We start from the raw sequence: 25,520 nt of genomic DNA on the forward strand, positions 1-25,520 counted from the left end.
TGTTTATACATTGTATGAACACACGATCACACAGAGATCCCGGTTCTCACAGGTTCTGACATGAGCGATCACAGGAGCCCAGTGGTTATCGTGACCGCCGGGCACTCTGTTTGGCTCCGGGGGCGAGCAGCGGGCACACGCGCGCCCCTAGTGGCCAAAAAAAAGGAGCGACGTAACATAACGGCAATTCGCACAGCCAGGCCATGTTGCCGCAGTACAACTGCGGCGGGCTGGTCGGCAAGTGGTTAAAGGGGGCCCTTACCAAAAAAAGGTTGAGAAACACTGAACTAAAGCATCAATATCTGGTTGGATGGATGTAGTAGTAATTCTCAATGAATTCTCAAGGTGCTCATCAGCTATTTTGGTTCTAATTTTGTCCTTTATGTGTGTCAGCCTTGAAAATAGTTGCTCACAAATATAGGTTCTGCTGAAAACTGAAGACATGAATACAGTAAACTGGCCCTTTGTTTAGAACGTTTGGAGACCCCTGTTCTAAGGTAAAAAGGCTTATTAGGGTGTGATGGTGGTCCCTAGCCCTCTCCATGTCTTTTTTATCTGTCCTTGCTCCATTGGGACAAGGAGAGCGATTGAGTAAGAGAGCTGGACCCAACAGGAAATTCCTTGTAAGACGTTGAGCAAAGGTCTTGGGTAAACTTAGGCAAGTATAAAATCTAAAGGGGGTGAGGAGGCTAGAGAGAGACATCAAACCCTATCTCCATAGACACTAAAACCTTCATGATTGAAAGATTCAAATACAGCCTTGGTCCTCTTATCCTTCCCATTCAAATCATATTAATTGGGAAATAACAGGTTTACTTTAAGACATATTAATCAACTACAATAAATATCAATGAACCCCACCAATTAAGATAAGGACAACTGGATCTTTCAATTCTGATTCCACATAATACTTCTTGGCAGAGAAAAGAGGGGGCTTTATTCCTCTACCTGAGGTGTGATCTGATGAACACCGGGACCCAGCGGGCTCGTTAACTGTCCACTCCTTGCATTATTCCGAGGATTAAACAGGTAGGAGCGTACTCCATGATATTTACTCCTGAGCCGAGAGTGATACGTTCTTGTTTGGAGATATAAAATATTAATTTTCACCACAACAATATATCTGCCAGTGGTGCTGTGTAAATAATGGGGCTGTAGAAGTCCCTGCCAAGAATATTAATTGCCTTCTAAAAGGTGAGAGTTGAGGATATAGAAGTGTATGTATTGGGCTGGCCTGCCTCTCAGAAGAGCAGACATTGCAATGTGCAATTTCCTGTCTTTGCCACAATAGCAATTAGATATTGCCTGCTGATGAGATGCATGAAAATTCATCTTGTGATGGAGAGGATCTGTGTGTTTCTACATATCTTACTGTGGCTGAAACAAAAGACAATTTACATATGTAAATTTAAAGTTGTTGTAAACCCTTTACAACCACTTTATACTACAGGCAAGCCTATAATTAGGTTTACCTGTAGCTACACTGGATATCACCTAAACCTGCACAGTTTAGGAGATATCCCTGTATTTGCATGTGCCGATGTCTTCGGCACATGCACACTTAAAGCGGGGTTCCACCCAAATTTTGAACAATATCTGTATGTATTCTCTTCCTTGCCTAGATGCTGACATGCCGTTTAAAAAAATTTAAATCGCCGTAATTACCTTTTATTTTTCTACTCTTCTTTGCACTTCCTGGTTCTCCTCCCGTGGGAGTAGGCGTGTTTCTAGCCTCTCCCAGACTCCTGGGAGCTAGTCTCAGGCTTCCCAGGATGCCACTGAGCATGTGCGGGAACAAGCAGTGAATGCTGGGAGCACAGCATTCACCACATCCAGGAAATAAATGCTTGTGGGCTTCAAATGCCCACAATGAAGATGGAAACCGCCTGCAGTGAATAATATAAGTTATTCTTTCCGACGAAATCTGACACAGGCGGACATATTACACACAATATGTGAGTATGTAATGCTGAGAAGAAAAGTTTGTGAATGAACTCAAAAAAAAAAAAAACGATAGATAGGTGGACCCCCGCTTTAAGTAAACTGAAGCAACGGCACGTACATGCCGGAGGCTCCTGCATGTGCAGGAGTGCCGTCATCGCGGCTCCAGGCCAATTACAGCACCGAAGTCGCGATACACAGAAGCAACCCACCGAGAGATATCGGCCGCCGGAGCGGTGAAATAGGACCGCTGCAGGGGCTTCGATCTCAGGTAAGTAATTCATAATAAGCTAGTATGCTATGCATACTAGCTCATTATGCCTTTGTCTTGCAGGTTTTTTTTTTTTTTTTTTTTTTTAAGGGTTTACAACCACTTTAAGAGAACCTGTCACTAAAAGTGTCCGTGCTAACATAATTGGTTGACAGTAGACACAATAAAATGCCAATGTATACCAAGGATGTGCCAAAATTCCTACATCGCTAAAATGATTGCCTTAGAAGACAAAAATGATGATGGGGGTGGGGGTGGCAGATGTATTCATGGAAAAAAAAATTGCAAATAATATAGTATATATATATATATATATATATATATATATATATATATATATATATATATATATATACGCCCTCCAGATATGTAATTTCCTGCTTGTGTGATTGGCTCACTGACTTTCCCAGAAGCCTGCACTAAGATACAAGTCGGATTTCTGGCATCCCCTGCAACAAAAATTTAATTTTTGGTGAGATACTCCTAATCACAGAAATCACGTCTAAAGGGATGCAGGTCCAGCAATTCTCCTAATTAGAGCTTTGCAGGTGCAGCAGCTGGTTAACAATTATGAAAACATTCCCATTAGGCTACTTTCACAGTGCAGCGCTCGGCCACTAGCGCTAAAGCACCGCTCATTTTTGCGGCGCTTTTCAGCCGCTAGCGGGGTGCTTTTAACCTCTGTTAGCGACCAAAAAAGGGATTAAAAGTGCCCGTGATGCGGCACTTCTGAATCGCTTTTCAGGCGCTTTGGAAGCGTTGTCCATTAATTTCAATAGGCAGGACATTTTGGGAGCGCTGCAACCACCCCCAAGATGCTGCTTGCAGGATTTTTCCTAACGTCCGGCAAGCACGCCGCCCCAGTGTGAAAAGTCACACTGAAATGAATGGAAGGCGGTTTTCAGGCGTTATTTAGAGGCTATTTCTAGCGCTGAAACGTCTGAAAACTGCCTTAGTGTGAAGCCAGCCTTAGACTTACTTCAGCACATGGGCAGACAAACACACAGGAACTTCTTCAGAATAACAAAAATTAGGAATCTGCAACAGTTTGTTAAAATCCCTGTAATGTACACAGATCACCATGAGGTGAATGTTTTTTTTTTTTCTGAACAAAAGTGGTTATTCTTTAAAGTGTTACTAAAGACACAACAGTATAATCATTCTATATATGCAGTAAAGCATGCTTGTTATACTCACTGTGAAACCTAAGGGGTTAATCCTCTGCATTGTGTAAAAAGACTGTTTGATCCTGTCTTCTCTGATCCTCCCCTTCTTCCACTATCCCCAATCCATCTCCTGATAATACAGAGCCTTGAAGGCACTCTCCACATGCTCAGTTTGGTGTGTATTGCTATAGAGTTTTTTTCACCTTGGGAGAGACAGCACAGGGACAATCAGGACTGTGCAGACAGAGGGTCAGGGGTCCTGCAGCGTCATAGGACAGTCAGAGGAGAAAGAAAACTCCTCCTATAAGCTTTAAACAGACACTGAAAAAAGTCACAAGACTGCTATATACTGCTGATGAGAAAAGGTATTTAGCAGTTTATATTTAAACGAAATATCGAAAATAATTGCATTTCCATGTTCTGTGTACTGTGGGAGACCAGATATAGTGAATGAAGGGTCCTGGGGTTAGCAACAGTTTAAATGGGCTCTTATGCAAATGTGGAACTGCAAATAAAGTAAAATTTCCCTTTTTAGGCCTCATGAACACTGGATGTTTTTGGACATTTTTACAGCTGCTGTTTTTGGCTTCAGATTTTTTTTTCTATAGTCAATAAACTCTGCAGCGTGTTATCCTGTGTCCATATCAACTGTTTTTGGCTGGGGCATTTTTCGGCTATAAAAAAAAAAAATTGTGGGTTCCGAGAGGAGTTTTTCAGCTCTAAAAATGCTCTAACGTAAAAAAACGCAGATAAGCACTCAAAAACACGACTCACCGGCGGTTTTTAATGTTTTTGATCCCATTGAAAATAAATTAAATGAGTCACATCACATGGGGGTTTGATCTGTTCCCACCAGATTACGGCATCCAATAGCATTATGGCAAGAGTGTCAGGCATGACATCGATAATCAGAGACCGTTTAATGGAGTTTATAAAGGGGAAGGGAAAAAAAACTGGTTTAAATTATCACTGCTTTATAGAAATCTATTTTCAACAATTTACTTGCTAACTTCAGCAGCTGGACAGCGTACTACCGGATTGGAGACACACAGCCTCAGTACATTACGATGTAAAAAGGACTATACATTACTAATATGCATCATTATGAAAACTAAATAATCCTATTAAGTGTCTGAAAGAAGAACTGTGTTTGTTGCCCAAGGCAACCAGATTCCCAGTTAATGCACAAGCAGTGTGACAAAGAAGAAGATGCTGGATGCTATAGAAACACAGAACACTCTTTTGGATGCTTTCACATAGGAGTCTCACTATACTGCAATTTTAGAGTATGGTGTAAGAGAGGCTTTACCTAACTTTATAGAGATTTTACGCCACTTCCTGTTACATAGTAGGTGAGGTTGAAAAAAGACAAGTCCATCAAGTCCAACCTATGTGTGTGATTGTATGTCAGTATTACATTGTATATCCCTGTATGTTGTGGTCGTTCAGGTGCTTATCTAAGAGGTTTTTTTAAACTATGCTCGATGCTCCCCACTGAGACCACCGCCTGTGGAAGGGAATTTCACATCCTTGCCGCTTTTACAGTAAAGAACCCTCTACGTAGTTTAGGGTAAACCTCTTTTCTTCTAATTTTAATGAGTGGTCACGAGTCTTGTTAAACTCCCAGTACGATATTTGTAAATTTGAATCATATCCCCTCTCAAGCGTCTCTTCTCCAGAGAGAATAAGTTCAGTGCTCGCATCCTTTCTTCATGACTAATATCCTCCAGACCCTTTATTAGCTTTGTTGCCCTTCTTTATACTCACTCCATTTCCAGTACATCCTTCCTGAGGACTGGTGCCCAGAACTAAAAAGCATAATCTAGGTGCGGCCAGACCAGAGTCTCGTAGAGTGGGAGAATTATCGTTTTATCTCTGGAGTTAATCCCCTTTTTAATGCATGCCGATATTCTGTTTGCTTTGTTAGCAGCAGCTTGGCATTGCATGCCATTGCTGAGCCTATCATCTACTAGGACCCCCAGATCCTTTTCATCCAAGATTCCCCCAGAGGTTCTCCCACTAGTGAGTAGATTGCATTTATATTTTTGCCACCCAAATGCTTTATTTTACGTTTTTCCACATTAAACCTCATTTGCCATGTAGTTGCCCACCCCATTAATTTGTTCAGGTCTTCTTGCAAGGTTTCCACATCCTGCAGAGACGTTATTGCCCTGCTTAGCTTAGTATTGTCTGCAAATACAGAGATTGAACTGTTTATCCCATCCTCCAGGTCGTTTATGAACAAATTAAATAGAATTGGTCCCAGCACAGAACTCTAGGGGACCCCACTTTCCACCCTTGGCCATTCCCCCTTTATCACCACCCTCTGAACTCTCCCTTGTAGCCAGTTTTCAATCCATGTACTCACCCTATGGTCCATGCCAACGGACCTTACTTTGTATAGTAAAAGTTTATGGGGAAACAAAAGAGGTCTACGGGCCTTCCTTTATCTAAATGGCAGCTCACCTCCTCATAGAAGGTTAATAGATTGGTCTGGCAAGAACGATTCTTCATGAATTCATGCTGATTACTGCTAATGATACTGTTTTCTTTACTAAATTATTGTATATAGTCCCTTATGATCCCATCCAGGAGCTTGCATACTATTGATGTTAGGCTAACTAAATCTGTAATTCCCAGGGATTTATTTTGGCCCTTTTTTAAATATTGGTGCTACACTGGCTTTTCTCCAATCAGCTGGTACCATTCCCGTTAGTAGACTGTCACTAAAAATGAGGAACAATGGTCTGGCAATTACTTGACTGAGTTCCCTAAGGACCCTGGGGTGCAAGCCATTTGGTCCCGATGACTTATTAATGTTAAGTTTTCCAGGTATATTTCTAATTCTGTCCTCTGTTAGCCATGAGGGTGCTTCCTGTGATGTGTCATGAGGATAAACATAGCAGTTTTGGTTACTGAAACCTGATTCCTTTGTGAAGACTGAGGAGAAGAATAAATGTAATACCTTTGCCATCTCCCCATCCTTTGTAACCAGATTTCCTTCCACATTCTTTATGGGGCGAATATGGTCTGTCCTCCCTTTTTTACTGTTTACATACTTAAAGAATTTCTTGGGATTTTTTTTGCTCTCCTCCGCTATGTGTCTTTTGTGTTCTATCTTAGCCGCCCTAATCGCACCCTTACATTTCTTGTTGCATTCTTTGTAAAGTCTGAATGCTGATTGAGATTCCTCAGCCTTGTATTTTTTGAAGGCCTTCTTCTTTGCTTTTATATGCATTTTTACATTGGAGTTAAGCCATCTAGGATTTCTGTTTGCTCTTTTAAATTTATTACCCAATGGGATGCACTGGCTAATGCCCTTATTTAATATGCTCTTAAAGTGAACCCATCTCTCCTCCATGTTCTTTGTTCCTAAGATTCTATCCCAATTTATATCTTCTAGCAAGGTTCGTAGTTTAGGGAAGTTGGCTCTTTTGAAATTCAGTGTCTTTGTATTCCCCTTATGTTTCCCATTTGTGTGATTTATACTGAAGCTAATTGACCTGTGATCAATGTTTCCTAAATTGCTCTTTATTTCCACATCCGTGATCAGGTCTGTCTTGTTCATAATCAGTAGGTCTAGTAACTCTTTGTTTCTAGTTGGTGCGTCTACCATCTAACCCATGAAATTGTCCTGCGAGACATTTAGGAACTGGCGAGCCTTAGACGAATGCAGGGTTCCTTCCGCCCAGTCTATGTCTGGATAATTAAAATCCCCCATTATTATGACACTTCCATCCTTGCTGCTAATCCAAATTGTGATAGGAGGTCCGCCTCCCCCTCCTCCCTCAGGTTAGGGGGCCTATAGCATACTCCCAGTATTATTTTCCCCTTAGTTTCATCCCTTTGGAGCTCTACCCATAAGGATTCCACCTCCTCCCTAGCTCCCTTAGTGATGTCATCTCTCATATACCCTCTCTATCCCTGCAATAAAGGGATAGAGGAAGTGAAGGGAAATGTCTTAAATAGGACACAGATGAGAAAAAAAAATGTTACAGAGGTTTTAACCATTCCCTACTCCACTTTCACCCCCAAAAAAAGTTTTGACTTTAGATACAATTAATTTAGTCATACTGTGCATCCAGAGAACACACAGCTATATATCTATTGTACGACTTTTCACCTATTTTTCTTTAATAGCTTTCAATATCCTCACTAGGAGAAAAAGCAAAGACAGGTAAAGTTGTGCAGCAGACCAGTGTTTCTCAACTTTTTCTCAGACAAGGCACCCTTTAAATTTCAGCACAATCTCAAGGTACCCCAATTTAAAATGAAAAAAACGAAAGTAATAGTTTTACGTAATGCAGCAGCATACACTTTGGACACCCAACAGGATTTATTCCAAAGCAAATACATCTTTTCACACTGGTACTGACTAGTATTCCAATGTTTCTCTTCTCCGTCAGCTAATGTGACCCCAGTGCTGACAGGCAGGGGAAGGGCAAAAAAGGATGCTGCGCAGGCACCCAGCGTCTTCCTTTTCAACCGATGACATCATTGGTTGATAAGAGGGATGTTGGGTGCCTGCACAGGGTTTTTAGGAGGCTGACAGCTGGATGGTTGTATTGGTGCACAATGAAAATCAGTGACTTTGTGTAATTAAAGGCAGGCTTGATCCACCCATTGGCTTGTATACATATGCTAGGCTATTTTCAGGCATTTTGCCAAGGCACCCCTGAAGAAACCTGAAGGCACCCTGATTGAAAAAGGCTGCAGCAGACCCATCAGGGAGTATGTCCTCAGTCACCCTGTGAGGTGCTCTCTGCATTCTGGCTAAAGTATACTAGACAGAACTCAGATTCAGATAATTTTGACCAACTTTCTGATGTTCATACAGCCGCTGTGCCTCACTGATTGTTTTCACTAGTTATCTGGAAGGATGGATGCACACCTGTGTGTTGCATTTAACACACTTGCGTTGCCATGTGTTGACACTTTTTCATTGTGTTGTGTTAAAGCGGAGCTCCAACTTAAACAAAGATATTAAAAGCCAGCAGCTACAAATACTGCAGCTGCTGACTTTTAATAAATGGATACTTACCTGTCCAGGAGTCCAGCGATGTCGGCAGCCGAAGCTGATCGATCGCTCGTCTCTCGGCTGCCCCCGCCGCCATCCTTGGTCAGGGAATCAGGAAGTGAAGCGTTGCGGCTTCACTGCCCGGTTCCCTACTGCACATACGCGAGTCGCGCTGCACGTCTACACTGGTCCCCGTTGTGTTGTGGGAACTGTTTGTTTCCCACAACACAATGGGGGGTGGGGGGGGTGGGGGGGCGTCACCATTTGCGGCTAGCTATGCCCGGAAGTGGGTGCAGATACCTGTATTATACAGGTATCTGCACCCCCCTCCCCCCTGAAAGGTGTCAATTGAGGCACCGGAGGGGGGGCATCCGATGAGCGGAAGTTCCACTTTAGGGTGGAACTCCGCTTTAATCTGTATTTTTTTTGTCCCACAGCAAGCACCAAACCAATTTATTTGGTTTTCCTAACCTGTTGTAGTGTGTTGTGATGCATTTAAAAGCAGTATATTCCGTTTTGGCCCTGCACACATCAACACAGCATGTTGGTGTATACCAAGCCTTTTGGGGGAAAAAAGGATTTTGTGTTGTTTTTGCATCAAAACTGCACTGTTCAATGCATTCCTATGCTGTCCGATGGCATGGTGTGCTGGTTCCTTTTTTAAATTAATAACTAATGAATAGATTTGCAAGTTTTTAATTAACTTGAACTAATGCATGCAGATTAATACAGTCTGCATCTAACTATACAGTTCATTATTAGAGATGGACTGCATTCCTGAATTGTGCGATTCTCTGCAGATCAGACAAAATCTACATGTAAATACTCAGATGAAAGTATATGTGCAAAATAAAATAAAAAAAATTCTATACATGTCTGCAAAGTTTGTGCATTTTCTCATGTTTAATCCTCTTAAAAATGTACAGAAGCATGCATGTTGATCTACCACAAATCCAGCGAGCTACCAATTGTGGGAAAGAAATCCGATAAACTTAGGGCAAAGGCCATTTTCATGAAATAAATCCGTACAAAACTGCATGATCCCAGGTGTATTCTAAAATCACACATCAGCTGTAAAGACACAAGAGTCGTCCAATCAGCTGGATATTGATTGACATGTGCCTGTTCAAAGAGAACGGCATAGTCTCCAACACTTGTAAACGATCTGATATGACCAATATGCTGCAGTATTACCAATGCACTTCTAATTTTTGGATCAGTAATCATATATTTTGCCTATAACCTTTTTTTCTCCCAATTTTGTAACACAATAACATTAGCTGTATTCTTTGGTGAGAAGATATTAAATTAAGAGAACAATAAATGCTTTCTACATCATCGTATTTATAGATAGAAACAATGCTTAAGTCTCATATTGCTATTTTTTATAAAAAGAATATTACCATAGTGGTATAGCGTAAATCATAAACCTGTAGTCTGTACTATCCCACCCTCCCTGTTGGAAGCTATTGGTAGCTAATTGAGTAATGCATTATAGTGTTTTGGGCGAGGAGCCATCAGTCACCGGTACTGGGATTACCTGACACAATTTGTGACCTAAATCATTTATTAAAGCTATGCTGGTTCCAGACACCAATTATCTTACCCTGTATCTGATGCAAATACTGACCTGGTATACTGTGGCTTGTGGGTCCCAGGAGCTCACCTGAACACTGCAAGAGGCAGACAGTCATTCTGAGTTAAAGGCCAAAGAACTGTCCAATTAGGACAGTGGAACATGCACACGTTCTTAAAGCTGAACTCCAGGCGGGTGGTAATCAAGGACAACAATATTTGTTAGTAATGTCATGTATTATTAAATACACCTGTTATAAGTACCTCTATAGTCCTCTACATGGCTAGACTCATAGGGAAGCAGGGACAGCAGTATATACCAAGTTAATTTCACAGGGCTGTCACTCATTGCTGGTGCAAAAAAGAATGCACAGTGGTGACCTCATCAGTGTGCTTATGCTCCTTCAATGGCCAATTAGCAGGCAATGTTTTGGTTGGTGTTTCGCTATTTTATGTTGTGGGGGGTTGAATCCCATATAGCTGGGCGGAAATACACATCTTTGGGTAAGCAAAACAGCTCCTATATATGAAATTCAACTGTGTTGTTAACCCAGCATACAGCTATAAAGTGTCACTCCAAAACGTTGATTGGCTGCCATAGGCAACACCGCCATGTTACCTGACCACATAAGAATATCATTGCTATTACTGTTAAGTAAATAAGAGTAGAAGCAATGTGGTCCACACTACTATAGTGGTTATGTAACCAGTGGCATTATAGACCTTCAGACATAAGGTTTGCTGGTTAATACAATTTGATTCCATTTAATAAATACTGTACAAGAACGAGATAGGTGCATTTAATTTGAGAAATATACTCACTTTGTAATGTCATGTGCATATTTGACCTAATTTGGTCTCATTGCCTGGATGTGATAGACCACAGCAATATTTAACAGAGATGCCAGTCCTGCATTGTAACTGGATGATAATTGCCCAATTTTAAAATTCTGTACCCTTATGTGTTGTTTGACATGTTGTATCTAAGTATTATCTACAAAACTTTTTTGCAACATAAAATCTGATTTTAAAAAATGATTCCAATAAAGAACTCCAGTAAGCATTATATACATATTGACATAAATTATAATTTGAGCAAAACTTTTTTTTTTTTTTTTATAATTGACAATTTCTATTGAATTTAAATTTTTAAAACAAAGAAGGCAGAGATAACAAACACTGGACAGCTTATATAAATCCAATAACAGACCAGTATAAAGTGTAAACATTGGTCTACATGAGCACTAAAGTAGATCCAGCAAGACTGCGTCAAATGGCGACTTTAGTATAATGCGTAAACTACAGGAAATCTAGTCTTAAGCAAAACTTTTTATAGTTCTACACATTTTAAACAAATGGTCAGTTTACTGTCCTCCAGGTTTTAGGGTGGGGGAGGGGGGATTATGGCCAGTGGGAGTAGAAAATATGCCAGCAACTGTGGGAGTAAACAAATCATCAGTCTTGGTGGTCAGTCAGAATATTACATTTACAGAGAGCCTGTGGGCAGTAGGATGAATAGTGTTCTACCATTGGTATCAGTGGGAGAAATAGCACCCCAACATTGGTACCAGTGGGCTGAATAGTGCCCAATCATTGGTATCAGTGGGATGAATAGTGCCCAATCATTGGTATCAGTGGGATGAATAGTGCCCAATCATTGGCATCAGTGGGAGCAACAGTGCCCCAACATTGGTGTCAGTAGCAGGAATAATGTCCCATCATTGGTATCAGTAGGAGGAATAATGTCCCATCATTGGTATCAGTAGGAGGAATAATGTCCCATCATTGGTATCAGTAGGAGGAATAATGTCACCTTGTTGGTGTCAGTGGAAGGATTAGCACCTCAAATCAATGGGAGTAATAGCGTCCCAAGGGCTGGATAAAAAGCAAGCAAAGCACCGCATTAGCAGGCCATAGTTTGGAGACCACTGCGCTATCTGCAGAGTACATGTTCTTACTATGGCTACTCTCCTTTCTCAAAGCGTAATAGTTGAAAAAGGTCTGGTCCAGAAAAAAATTAATTCTACTCTCTTAACGTTAACAGGGAGTTCCCTTGTTCTGCTTTTGCAAGAATTGTGCTTTCATTTTCATTTGCAGCTCCGAAAGCCAACTATATTTAATAGGACCTTGGTGCCCAACATGCGGCCCTTTGGTATATGATGTGCGGCCTTTGGACCTCAGCAGTCAGTAGTGGGAACATTGATTAGTGTAACAGCATTGATCTCTACTAGCCTGATGTAACATGTTCCCAGTTTCGTATTGTCCTCTGCAGCATATATCCAGCCAAAAATGTAGCATGTTCACATTCTTTGACCCTCATTTTCTGTATTAGGTCTGCATTTTCTGACAGTCCTCTCAAGCATTATATAACATATACTGAACATGTGCAACCCTTTGGTAATGTCTGGGGCCACATTTGAGGCTCCCTTTAGCTCATAAGCAACCACTGTAATAAGAGCTTCGGGGCTTTTTAATACCTTTGCCTATACAACTATAAATGGTTAAAATAAAAAATGCACTTTTTACAAAAAAGAAGGGTAGGGTTGATTATAGCAAAACCTTCTGGCATGTTATTAACATAAACAAATTCCAATCCATCCATCCAAATCGCTCTGGTCATTGTGTTCCAAATTAGTCATGTCAAGTGTCTCAAGAGACCCTGTCTATAGATCTGTCTCTAGATGTAAGGCACTGACCTATAGATCAATTGATTCAGATGCTTTGACACTTAAATGTCATCAAATTCAGCAAAGATTCACACATGTTTAATAGCAAGCAGGAGTGAGCTCAGTATTCCGTTATATCTGCAGCAAGATTTCACACTACTGAAAAGTATCATGATTGGACCTAAAGACATACAAAATAATATCCTATATTGTATTTAGGTTAATACAAAATCTTTAATTCTATATATAAATATATATATTAATATATACACACAGTAAAGCCTTGGTTTGAGAGTGCTTTACAAGACAAGCAAAATTTTTAAATAAATTTTGACTTGAAATATAAGCGATGTCTTGATATACAAGTAGCGTCATGTCACAACTGTAGGGGGGAGGGGCTACGTGAGACACAACACTGATCACCACTCAAGATTACAGGGAGCTGTGATCAGCGTCAGTGTCACTAGGCAGAACGGGGAAATGCTTGTTCACATCAGCATTTCCCCGTTCTTCCTCTCCGTGGGACAATCGTGGGTATCCCCGCGCACATCGAGTCTGCGGTACCCGCGATCACACTCGCGGAGCGTGCGCGCCCGCACACCGCTTCTTAAAGGGCAACGTACAGGTACATTAATCTGCCTGTACGTGCCCTTCTGCTGACGTATATCAGCGTGAGCCGGTCGGCAAGCGGTTAATCATCAACCATGTGTGTTGCTAAATATTGTACCTTCATTAAATGTAACCATATTGCTACACTTAGAGGTGCCTCTCTTCTCTTTTATGCTCTGGATTTTGCTTCTAATCCCCTTGTGGAGGCTTCCATTTGTGGATGGACATTTTATGGTTACACAACCTATCACATTGCTATAATCTTTTTATATGGACTATAAACTGAAGGACTTATGAATAAATGGTTGTGGAAATTTGCTTTGATATACGAGTGCTTTGGATTACAAGCATGTTTCCGGAACTAATTATGCTCGCAATCCAAGGTTTTACTGTATATTTATTTTGACAGGCTAGGCCCTGTCACTGTGCAAGGATAGGTAGAAATTACTAGGCTTCGTAGTAAGGATCCAATGGATGCCACACAGTCCAATATTTTGTACTACGGTTTTCTTAAATCCAGAGGAATATTTCTGAGTGGAAAAGACTGGCTAGTCAGTGTTCTTGTTTTTTAATCCCAGATCAGGGTCTGTAGCTTGGAGACTATGAAGAGATTTGGATGGGAAGAAGTCTCCAATCCAATGTCCAGGTCTTAACCTGCAGGCCATGTGAATGCACAGGTGTGCATGCTCGTTTTAAGCAAGGCCAGATCATAGCTCAGTGCTCCCATTTTGGAGACATAGTCCTGTCAGGAGAGAGCGGTGTTCCTGCCAAGAGACTGCACCCCATGTTAGGGGATTCTTTTCCCACAGGCCTGGGAGAGTTGTGGCGGCTACGCGTTTCTGTGGAGACTGAGAGAGTTGAGGCGGCTAGTGAGTCCAGGAGACTGGAGGAAGTCTGTGAGTTTCAGGAAGAGTGTGAGAGCCCAGGGTGCCTGGAGGCCTCATATTGAGAGGCAAGGAAGTGGACCCATGTAGCAAGTGTGCTGCATCTGTTCCAGTCCAGCATTTCTTTAAAAGTAATTGCATTTTATATACAACTAGCACAATTACAAGTAGATAACCTGTCTTTATGTTGGCTTCCTTGTCATCCCCTGCACAGCAGCACTTATACTCAGAGAGGGCAGCACTTGGATCCAATCAGGATCTGCTGCTTGGACATGTGCTGACAGCAAAACACGCAACATAAGAGCAAAGTTGATGACTTATCAATTTGTTGCTACTCCTTCCCTGTCCATTCAGCAGGTTGTAGCAGGGAAGGTTACACCACTATTTGCCTAGTGACACCATTGTATTGTTTAGCTCCATCAGAGACAGTGAAATCACACTTGACATAGAAGACTGTTCCCATACATGTGTATTTCAGTTGTGTATTTACCGGTAATTGTTTGGCTGGAGATCAGTTTTAACTATAAGGATTTTAGAGTGAACTGATAGGAAAAAGACTGCGTGCAATTAAAAGTAAAATTTTATATTTTCTAGAGAAATCAAAACAATATTAGGCTTCAAGAAAGGCATGTACTTGTCACTTCTTGAGTGTTTTACTTGGCTATCACCACCCAGAGAAGGCTGTTTGTATTTAAATCACTGAAAAGTAGGTCCAGAAGCTAACAAATATTTTAATGATATCAACAAGGCCGACTTTAATTAAAGCTGTGGGATTTAGCCTGATTGTTACTCCATACAGTTAATGTAGCACTCTGGATAACAATTACCGAGCTTTACAGCACAGGGGTGTTTTTTTCTCCATAGTTATTGAGTTTTATAAGCAAATACGTACGGCAAGGTCACATCTTCGATGTGCAAGAGCAACATCTCATGAAAGAGTAAATTTAAAAGTCTAACCCAATGGCATAGAGGTCACTTTCCTGAACAGTAAACCAATTAGCATCTATTTCACATCTTTGCGGTGGCACATCACAGATAACACATTGATAAACAATTTGAAATCCATAAATTTGTTGAAACTCCACAGTATCTGAACATAATTATTTTGGATTAGAGTGCCAGTCATGGTTAAGGTTCACAAGACGCTGTCACTTTTTTAATTCTGAGATTCACAGATCACCAAATTTCCCACAATAAGGAGTGATGTGCACATGTGCTCTACAGCAAAGTCTAGATCAGCTTCTCTCAATCTTTTTAAGGAGGAACCCTTGTAAGAATTTTTAGGTCTTAGGGGACTCCTGAATATAATTTCTATACCTAGAACTCATGGTACATTAGTATTTTGGTCAGTGGGAAGAATCTTTCTTACACCACTGGTCAGTGGGAAGAATGCCCCTTTCTTACAGATGGCTAAAAACATAATTTGTGTCAGTTGTTACTTATCCGAGACGTTCAAGGAATCCCTAGTGAGCTCTTCAGGAACCATAGGGCTCCATAAAACTCTGGTTGGGAGAGTCTGGTATAGGTGGAAAACTGATATTTTGATGGGCAACCTAACACAATGCCCGCATTTTCCTCCTGGTCGTCCTGGTGCGATTTCGCCCTAACATATATGTGTTGATATATAACATATATTGACAGTTGCCTAATTCTTCCTTAACTGGGTAACTAGGTCTGAGTGCTGGTATCGTTGGCCACTATTGGATCATAAAGTTTAGAAAAGGCACCCAAATTGTCCTTCCTTGATAAGGCCCCTTTCACACTGTCAAGAGTCCACCAGCGGATCCGCCTGCTCAGTGGGGGATCTCTCTCTGCTGAACCTCACTGAGCAGGCAGATGACTGGTTCATGTCTGACCCAGTGATGCAGAGTGAACACGGACACAGCCCAGAGTTTTAAGTGCCTAGCTATCCCAAAAAGCGGTGGTGAAGCGTGGTGATGTCACCTGCGCATCTCGTAAGCCAGCACCAGCAGTGAATATTGTTTTTTGGACAATCTTTATTTTTGATTAGGCGCTGGCAGGAAAGAGGACCATCTATTAAGTTCATGCCCAGATTTTAAAGATGTGTAGGAGGTTTAAAAAATAAAAAAAATGTATATATATATATATATATATATATATATATATATATATATATATATAAAATCAATCAATAAGGAAATAACCCCTCCCATTAACCTAACAGCACTTGTCCTTCAAGCACTTTTTAAAAAACAGGATGGTTGGACTATTAAGTTTAACATTTAACAAATATTCCCCCATATGTTTTACTGCCTAATAATAAGGGAAATAAGCCATTCTTATAAATAAGATATCGTTTACCTTTAAGATTCATTTGTTTTATCGGTTTCCGTGCAGTGCACCTTGCATGATCGGAATTTTATTGCTGTCCGCCATGTATTTTTAATGTTTGCAATTAGAAAGCCAATAACGGCAGCCAATCTGCCACTGTCATCCTGTTCACAGTAAAAATCAGCGATGTGCATTAGCTGTGGCATTACGCTTAATAAAACCTAATAATATGGTCTAGCGCCATGTACTTGTCTTGAAACATTTATTTCTTCGGCACAGGAGCATGGCAAAAACAGGAGGAATATTAACAGCAAGAGACCTTTGCAATACTTTCAATTGACATTATGATCATAACATAATATAAACTTTAGGAAACAATATAAAAAAACACCCATTATTGCAGCTATTTATTCATTAAAAAGTGTTAGATCCTCTGTCCAGTTTAGATCCTGTGTCCAGTTATTCTTGGTGTTTTTTTTCCTCATTTCCTGCCCCAGTATTAATCAAGAGATCCTATTATCATCCTAAAGGCTCAGTTCCTCTTTCTGAAACAAATCTGTTTTTGCAGGAAACAAATTGCATTTATTACATTTTTCACAGGAGCCTGCAAAGCACTGTGTCTGTAATCAGTGGATTGAAAGTGAAATGTCAGGCTTCTATAAAGGCTGTCAGTGTGACTGGACTACGAGCATGCTGAAACTACAAGTCTGTCTGTCTGCCCTGGTGGAAGATGGGATTTGTAGTTTATTAATTCACATATCTCTGTAAATGAACAGAGGACACGGGGAAAACAACCTCTGCCTGCTGTCAGAGGGGAGGGATTCAGGAAAGTGAGGTGAGGAGATGCTGTATCATGTCACAGGTTACACCATAGATACAGGTGTGAATTTATCCTCTAAAGAGTTGCATGTATAAGCAGATTTAAATGCTTATTTTGCATTTTTTTTTCTTGGCTGGCAGGCAAATTTGACTACTCCAGGTAAAGTCAGTAGTCTTGCACAGCACCCTCTATCCTTGCACCACAACTCTTGTGGGAGTGCCTAAATACTGTGTGTGCTGGCCCAGCTCCTCCACCCTTCCCCTCACCTCCATACATAACCTTTTATGTAGCGGCTGGGGAAGGAACAAAGGGGAATACTATAGAGGTCAAGTGAGTGAGCTTCAAGTCTGATGAAACCACATCCAAGATGGCGGCACCTAGCATCAGTCCATGGGCACTTTATATCTACAAGAGGAAGATTTTGATGAAATGAATAGTCTGGCAACAGAGTCGATTTAAAGAAAGTGAGTGTAAATGTCACCTTTGACACTGGAACACGTGTGTCACAACAATTCAAGATGATCTGTATACTCTTATTCATTGACAGCCATAACGTTTTGGATTCTCCTTCATTTTCTCTGCTGGTGACAATGGTCACAGAGACCAACAAGCGAGGGTGCATGGGGCACACAAAATGATAAATACCCATCTACATCTTTGCTGAAACGGTTGTAAGTAACCCAAGAGTGGTTCATTTGATTCAACAACACATCATTTTTTTGTGATTCAAGTCCATTTAGGCTGATTTTAAACAAGTGTATCAGCATTCTTAATAGAAGCTATTAAGCTGAGTGGAAGCCGCAGTTTTGTTTATCATCAGCCATTTAAGGACATGCTTACACAAGCAGTTTTGGTGAAGCATACTGAATACTAAACTAGTCTACCCCAATCTTTATGAGATGTGTTAAAGGCTTAAAGTACACCTGTCACCTAGAAAACATTCTACAATAGGTAATGCAAATCTATCTTCTCTGTCCTTCTCTGGTGCCCCAGGAGCCCCACCAGGCCTTCCTTCTGGCCTGTTACTATGATGGGCCACCTTAATAGCTAATAGAAAGGTGATGAAGAGTGTAGGCTTTGCCCTCAACATTACAAGGAAGGGCTGAAATTGGAATGAGAGTATAATCCAAAAATCGGGGCTTCTGAGGCCCATTCCATTCTCCATGCCGCCTGCATCTAAGCCTTGAGCCCCGTACACACGAGCTGAATGGCAGGAGACATCTGTCGGCTTCTGTCGGACGAGCATGCTGGAAAACCAGCAGCCGACCGACTCCTGATCAGCGCTCTCAGCAAATGTGCTTAAAATGCTTAAATAGACTGCTGGACATTCACCCTGTGCCTAAACAACAGGTTCTGTTCGAGTTATATTGGTCTGCACTATACAGGATTACTCCTGTAATTTTGACTGTATTGGTACTCTATATTGTATTTGTTTAGACCAGGGGTGCCCAACCTTTTGAAGAGCGAGGGCCACTTTAGCGACTTGGTAAATGGTCGCGGCCAACAATGAGCGGAGCGGGGAGATGACAGGTCCGTGTCCACTCGGCATATGCAGCACACATGGACACACTACTCTATGGGCCCTCCGATCCACCCAGATGAAAGGGGAAGGATCCCCTTCTGTTTCTTTTAGCGGATTGGAGGTAGGTGGGTATAAACAGGCACAAGTTAGTTTACATTTGTTACTCCATAGAGATGAATGGAGGGTCCGATTGGGTCGGACCAATCATGTGAAAAATGCCTAAGGCTGCTTTCACACTGATGCGCTGCGGTTTACCCACACCACGGGTGCAGCACACCTGTGGCTTTCCTGTGGATTAGCTGCACTTTTCCATAGACTTCTATTATATCCTGCAAGTGTGGTGCACTTTCTGAAAGTGCACCAAATCCACAGGTAAAAACAAGAAGTCTATTGTTTAGTCTATGGCTTAGTGCAGGTAACCAGCAAGTGCACTCTGCTTCACCTGTGGATCGGTTTGAAAGCAGGCCAGTAACCACTACAGAACAGATATGCCCATACAGTATATAAACTGTGATTTCAGTAATAAAGTTACCTTTATCGCTGGCTGTTGCTGTCCCAGGCGGAGTGCATTTGGTATCACTTCACCTGTTACAGGAGCCAGCTCCATACCGGAAGCATTGATTTATGCGACTCTGCTCCTCTACCGCAGGCTTCATTCACAACACTGATTGCTCTGGAATGACGTGTCAGCAACCCGTGATCTGGGCTATAGGTCATGGGCCACATCAGAGGGCTTCCCCGAGCCACTCTAGGCACTGGAGAGGCTGCATCTCATGACACTTGTGAGAACAGCAGGAGGAAGGGTAGACTGACAGGGGCGCGCGGGAATAATACATGTCCAGCACCCAGCAGGATGGCACTGCCCCTTTTTTGGCTCCATTATCGGCACTTTTTTTGAGCTCACTGGGTTCAAGGTAGAAGAACAGGTTGCTGAAGTTACAAACTTAAAGTTTGTTCACAATATAAAAAAACAAGAAATCTACTGTGGTTGTATGCCCTAAATCTCCTTGCATTTTTTTTTTTTTTTTTTATCTCAGACAGGTGCCATCGAGATTAGAACATGCTCATAATTTGGGCAAAATGCACATACAAAGATACATTTGTTTGGGCCATGCTCACTCTAGCTCTCAATTATAATGCCGCGTACACACGGTCGGACTTTTCGTCTACAAAAGTCCGACAGCCTGTCCGACAGACTTCCGGCGGACTTCCGGCGGACTTTCGGCGGACTTGCAGCAGACTTTCTAACGAACGGACTTGCCTACACACGACCACACAAAAGTCCGACGGATTCGTACGTGATGACGTACACCGGACTAAAATAAGGAAGTTCATAGCCAGTAGCCAATAGCTGCCCTAGCATGGGTTTTTGTCCGTCGGACTAGCACACAGACGAGCGGATTTCGGGGTCCGTCGTAGTTACGACGTAAAGATTTGAAGCATGTTTCAAATCTAAAGTCCGTCGGATTTGAGGCTGAAAAAGTCTGCTGAAAGTCCGGAGAAGCCCACACACGATCGGATTACCAGCCAGCTTTAGTCCGTCGGCGTCCGTTGGACTTTTGTAGATGAAAAGTCCGACCGTGTGTACGCGGCTTAATACTCAGTTCCTTCCCTTAAAAGCTTAATAAATCTCAACAATAAATTCTAAGTGGTTTCCACCACACATAGCCTACAGACAAGGGGGTGTCGGTGGCGCTGCTTTTTTTCACTTTAGTTGTCCGCCACGAGACATGATGAATATACTATAAGCTTTTGTTTGGCACAGAATTTTTTAATGGAATATCAATGACACCGCTCCGGTACCCCATAAAGCTTTTAAATAAAAGGACACTAAATCAAACCTGTGTCGCCCTTGTTTGAAACAGAACAATGTATAACATTTCCATCATTTTATAGAGCTTCTAAGTCCACTCTCAGTGGACAAGTAGCTGATAGATGGGCAGCAAGGTCTAAGCGCTGTGATGTGATGGTACGTGATGGGAAATTATCATTATTTTGACTAGTAGCAAACTAAGCTAAGGTTTAGAGGGAATTTAGAGAGCTGAAGAATTTCACATCCAAACTTCAGCTCTTATTCAGCCAAAAGCTCCCACTTTCAGACAATTTCATATAATTCAACTTTCAGCAGACATGTATTACCACTCTGCATAATTTGCAAGCGTTCAGTTGCTGCAGATCTAGTCCATTCAGACCCCTGTATATAAAGCTGATATCCTTGCCTTATATTTCCAGGGTCAAAATGAATCCCAAAGCACAAAGGTAAGCCTAACTAAACAAACTAGCCCCACTTTTAGTCTTATTTCCCTTCTTTCCTTCCAACAAACATAACGGGACTTACTGGTATTTCATGTGCTACAAAAAGGTAGCTGCTGCATAAACAGTAAGTATTGAGACACCTAAAATGGTCAACAGTAGCGGAAAAAAATTAATTAAAGGGGTACTCAAAAAGTACCCAGGACACTCCGTTCAGCGCTCTCCTCCATTGGCTGGCACAGGAGTCGGTTGGCTGTTTGTTTTCTAGCATACTCGTCCCAAACGGCCAAATGTCTATGTCTGTGGCTCTTTTAACTAGCCGATGTCTCCCGACATTCGGCCTATGTATATGGGGCTTTAGAAATCTATCAATTCCCACATCTATGCAATCTCCCGCTGCTATATATTGTATTCAGATAGCCAGCACCCATGGCTGCCTAAAGAGTGGCTGCAGCTGACCATCTGCAGTCACTGTTCGGCTGACAAGTTTCCGCCCGGCTCCTTTGGATTGAAGGATGCTGGGTGGAATGGTGCCAAAAGGACCAACCGACAGGTTGAATTTTGCCAAGTTCATCAGCAACCAGCTAAAATGCCCAGCTTATCCAAAGTCTACATAGATCAAAGTCTCCAAATAAAAAAGCATAAAAATGTGCAGTACAGGTGCATGTAAACAAATTCTAGAAGGGTCTTATAGGCAACAGAAATTATTTCTCAGGCAGTTTAAGAAATAAGGCCTCATGTCTTGTAAAATACTCTACTCACAAGGCACTGCATGGCGATAAAGATTATCTCGAATGATTTGTTGCAATTCGTGGTCAGGGGAAGCTTTCTGGAACCTCTGGTTGAGATAATGCCTCAGGTCCTTGTTGAGTCGGCTCCCTATAAAAATAAGAAACACAAGACAACATTTTATTACTACTTTGTCTTCGCATTAACCCCATTATCAGACGTTGGTGCTAACAGACTTTTTAAATGGCTGTCGTTCTATTTATAAGGGAACTGTAGGTCTAAGAAAATTATTGCAGGAAACACAGGGTGAGAATAGGTAAAGGGGATTTATTAGACAGAAGGTTTGGAAAAACAATGATCACAAAACCGTCAACTAAAAATAGGATTTTTTCCTCATACTTACCTGTAAAATCCTTTTCTTTGAGTACATCATGGGACACAGAGTCAGGCTATTATTCATTACCTACTGGGTTATACTCCATCTCCAGGTGAATGGCCACTGGTAGACCAAAGGTCTTCAGACAGGAAGTGATCCCCTTTATAACTCCTCCCAAACAGGAAGCACTTCAGCTTTGTAGCAAGCACTGAATCCTCAAAAAAGAGGGGAGGGATCTCTGTGTCTCATGATGTACTCAAAGAAAAGGATTTTACAGGTAAGTATGATGAAAAAATCCTATTTTCTTTTTCATACATCATGGGACACAGAGTCAGGCTAATATTCATTATCTACTGGGACGTCCCAGAGCAATAGCCTTGAGGGGAGGGAGACATCCTGCCAAACAATAGCCATCAGAACTTATACAGCAGCCTGCAGTACACTGCGGCTGAAAGCTGAATCCTCAGCTGCTCGAACATCCACTTGATAAAATTTTGTGAACGTATGCACTGAAGACCGGGTAGCAGCCTTACAAATCTGAGCAACAGATACCTGATGGCGAAAAGCCCAGGAGGTTCCTACACCCCTGGTAGAATGAGCTCTCACCCTAAAGGGAGGAGCTTTATGTTTCAGACCGTAGGCCTGAATGATCATTTGATGGACCCAATTGACAATGGAAGCCTTGGAAGCTGCCTGCCCCTTCATGGGTCCTTTTGGTGAAACAAAAAAGGAGTCGGATCCTTGGATCTCCGCAGATCTAGAAAAATAAACCTCGACTGCCCGGACAACCTGCAGTCGACTCTCTTCCACCGAACGAGGCTGAGAAAAAAAGAAGGCAAAATAATGTTCTGATTTAAATGAAAGGCCGACACCACTTTTGGCAAAAAGGATGGAACAGGTCGTAACGTGACCCTGTCGTGGTGAAGGATCAAGTACGGTTCCATGCATGAAAGGGCCGCCAACTCCGACATCCTTCTAGCCGAGGTGACAGCCATCAGGAAAGCTAGCTTGTGTGACAGCAAGTCTACTGGAATTTCCTTGATAGGTTCAAATTGTTGTTTCTGTAACACAGACAGCACCAAGTTCAAGTCCCAAGGACACATAGGTTACCTAATGGGGGGAAGCAAGCGAGTTGCCCCCTGCATAAAGGTTTGGATCAGTGAATGGGAGGCTAAAGGCCTTTGGAAGAATAGTGCTAGGGCCGAAACTTGACCTCGGATTGTACTCAAAGCTATTTTGATTTCCACAGCTGACTGTAGAAAGGAGAGAATTCTCCCAATCACATATTTCCGAGTATGTCATTTTCTGGCTTCACACCAAGCAATATAAGTCTTCCAGACTTTATGATAATTTTTTCTAGTGACAGCTTTTCTAGCATTCATTAGGGTAGACACTACTGATCCTGAGATGCCATGGTCCTTTAACACCCTGGCTTCAATAGCCCCTTTCCGAATCCTTCGCAACAAATGTGGAAGGAGAGGGATTGGAGGGAAAGCATAAACCAGGGAGTACTGTCTCCATGGAACTATCAGAGCATCTGCTCCGATTGCCAGAAGATCCCTTGTTCGAGACACAAAATTGCTGTAGCTTGTTGTTGAATCTGGAAGCCAATAGGTCGAACTCTGGCTATCCCCAACGCTGGCAAATTTCCTGGAACACCCCTGGGTGTAGGGACCATTCCCCTGGGCAGATCTGCTGGCGGCTGAGATAAACGGCCTTCCAGTTCTCTACTCCCGGGATACGGACTGCCGATAGAATCGGCATGTGTCCCTCTGCCCAGGCTAGTACGTGGTTCACCTCTTTCAGAGCTGCAAAAATCCTGGTACCGCCTTGGTTGTTTATATAGGCCACTGCAGTGGCATTGTCGGACTGAACCCCGATAGGGCAGTCCTGAAGCTCCACCGTCCAGGACCATAGGGCCAGGCGTACTGCCCATAATTCCAGGACGTTGATAGGCAGGGTCTATTCTGTCCCTGACCATTTCCCCTGAGCTGTGAGCCTTTCTAGGGTCGCTCCCCAGCCTGAGAGACTGGCATCTGTAGTCAGTACTCTCCAAGTTACCGGGAGAAAGGATTATCCCTTTCGCAGGTTCTGATCCTGCAACCACCAGTTTAGGCTTAAGTGTGCCCGAGGAGATAAGCACATGGGATAATCCAGGGCTTTTCCTCTTCTGATCCAAGCCAACAAGATGTCTCATTGTTAAGGCCTGGAATGGAACAGGGTATAGGGCACTGCCTCGAAAGAGGATACCATCCTCCCTAGAAGACTCATACAGAGCTGAATGGAGGGTTGTCTGGTGCCCCTTATCTGACGTACCTGAACCCTTACAGGTGGCAAGAATACTCTTGCTTGAACCGTATATAGGATCAGACCTAAATACTTTAAACTCGGAACTGGTTTCAAGGCTGACTTTTTGGTATTTATGATCCAGCCTAAGCTTTTCAAAGCACTGTGCATATTATGCTCTGTTCTAGAGCCTGTAATGAGTGATCTCTGAGTAGGAGGTCGTCCAGATACCCAAGCACTAGCATCCCTTGGGCCCTTAAAAGACCCAGTACTGGTGCTAGGACCTTTGTGAACCCCCGGGAAGCTGTAGCCAGCCCGAAGGGTAGAGCCACAAACTGAAAATGACGTTCCTCTACTGCAAAACATAGGAACCTCTGATGAGGCTAAAAGATAGATATGTGTAAATACGTGTCTTTTATATCGATGAAGGCTAGAAAGTCTACCCTCTGGAGTGAGGCTACTACTGAGCGGACAGACTCCATCTGAAAGGACTGTATCAGTAGATACTTGTTTAGGGGTCTTAGGTCCAAAATGGGCCTGGTTTCCCCATTTGGTTTCTGAACCGTAAACAGGTTTGAGTAAAACCCTGTGCCCCTTTTGGATCCCAGAACCTCTACAATCACTCCTTGATGCACAAGATGATGTAGTGCCTGAAGCAATAAGTTTATTTTTAAAGGATCCGAGGGAACGCTGGATCTTAAAAACCTCTGAGGGGGAACCTCCCGCAACTCCAGCTTGTAACCGCGAGACATAATTGAGGTGACCCACTCGTCCTGAATTACTGTTCTACAAATGACCGCAAAGTGCAGCAGCCTTTCCCCCCCTCGATGGAGTGAGGGCGTCCTCTCAAAAGAAGGGTTTGGTGCTGGGTTTAGAACCGGGATATGTAATTAGCTGTTGTAGAACTACAAGTCCCATGATGCATAGCAAGACTCTGACAGCCACAAGCATGACACCCAAAGGCAGAGGTATGATGGGACTTGTAGTTTTGCAACAGCTGGAGGTCCGCTAATTGAATATCCCTGGTTTAGAAGAATCTTGGACCCAGGGCTTCTTCTGGCCCTGACCCTGTGGCTTGGCCCTGGCCCTGGCCCTAGCGCCCTGTTGGCGGCG

The 25,520-nt window shown here is 42.4% G+C and overlaps 1 protein-coding gene across 9 annotated transcripts in view; it reads right to left on the reverse strand.

The window, feature by feature from the left end:
* MAGI1 (membrane associated guanylate kinase, WW and PDZ domain containing 1) overlaps positions 1-25,520 on the reverse strand; it is a 763,134-nt gene that overhangs the window by 385,935 nt on the left and 351,679 nt on the right. For all 9 annotated transcript variants that reach the window (XM_073592190.1, XM_073592191.1, XM_073592187.1 and 6 more), the window contains exon 2: positions 21,779-21,895. In XM_073592190.1, coding sequence (XP_073448291.1) covers positions 21,779-21,895 — 117 coding nt within the window. The remainder of the gene's footprint in view (positions 1-21,778; positions 21,896-25,520) is intronic.

This window comes from Aquarana catesbeiana, linkage group LG07, assembly GCF_042186555.1.
Source record: "Aquarana catesbeiana isolate 2022-GZ linkage group LG07, ASM4218655v1, whole genome shotgun sequence".
Classification (NCBI taxonomy): Eukaryota; Metazoa; Chordata; class Amphibia; order Anura; family Ranidae; genus Aquarana; species Aquarana catesbeiana.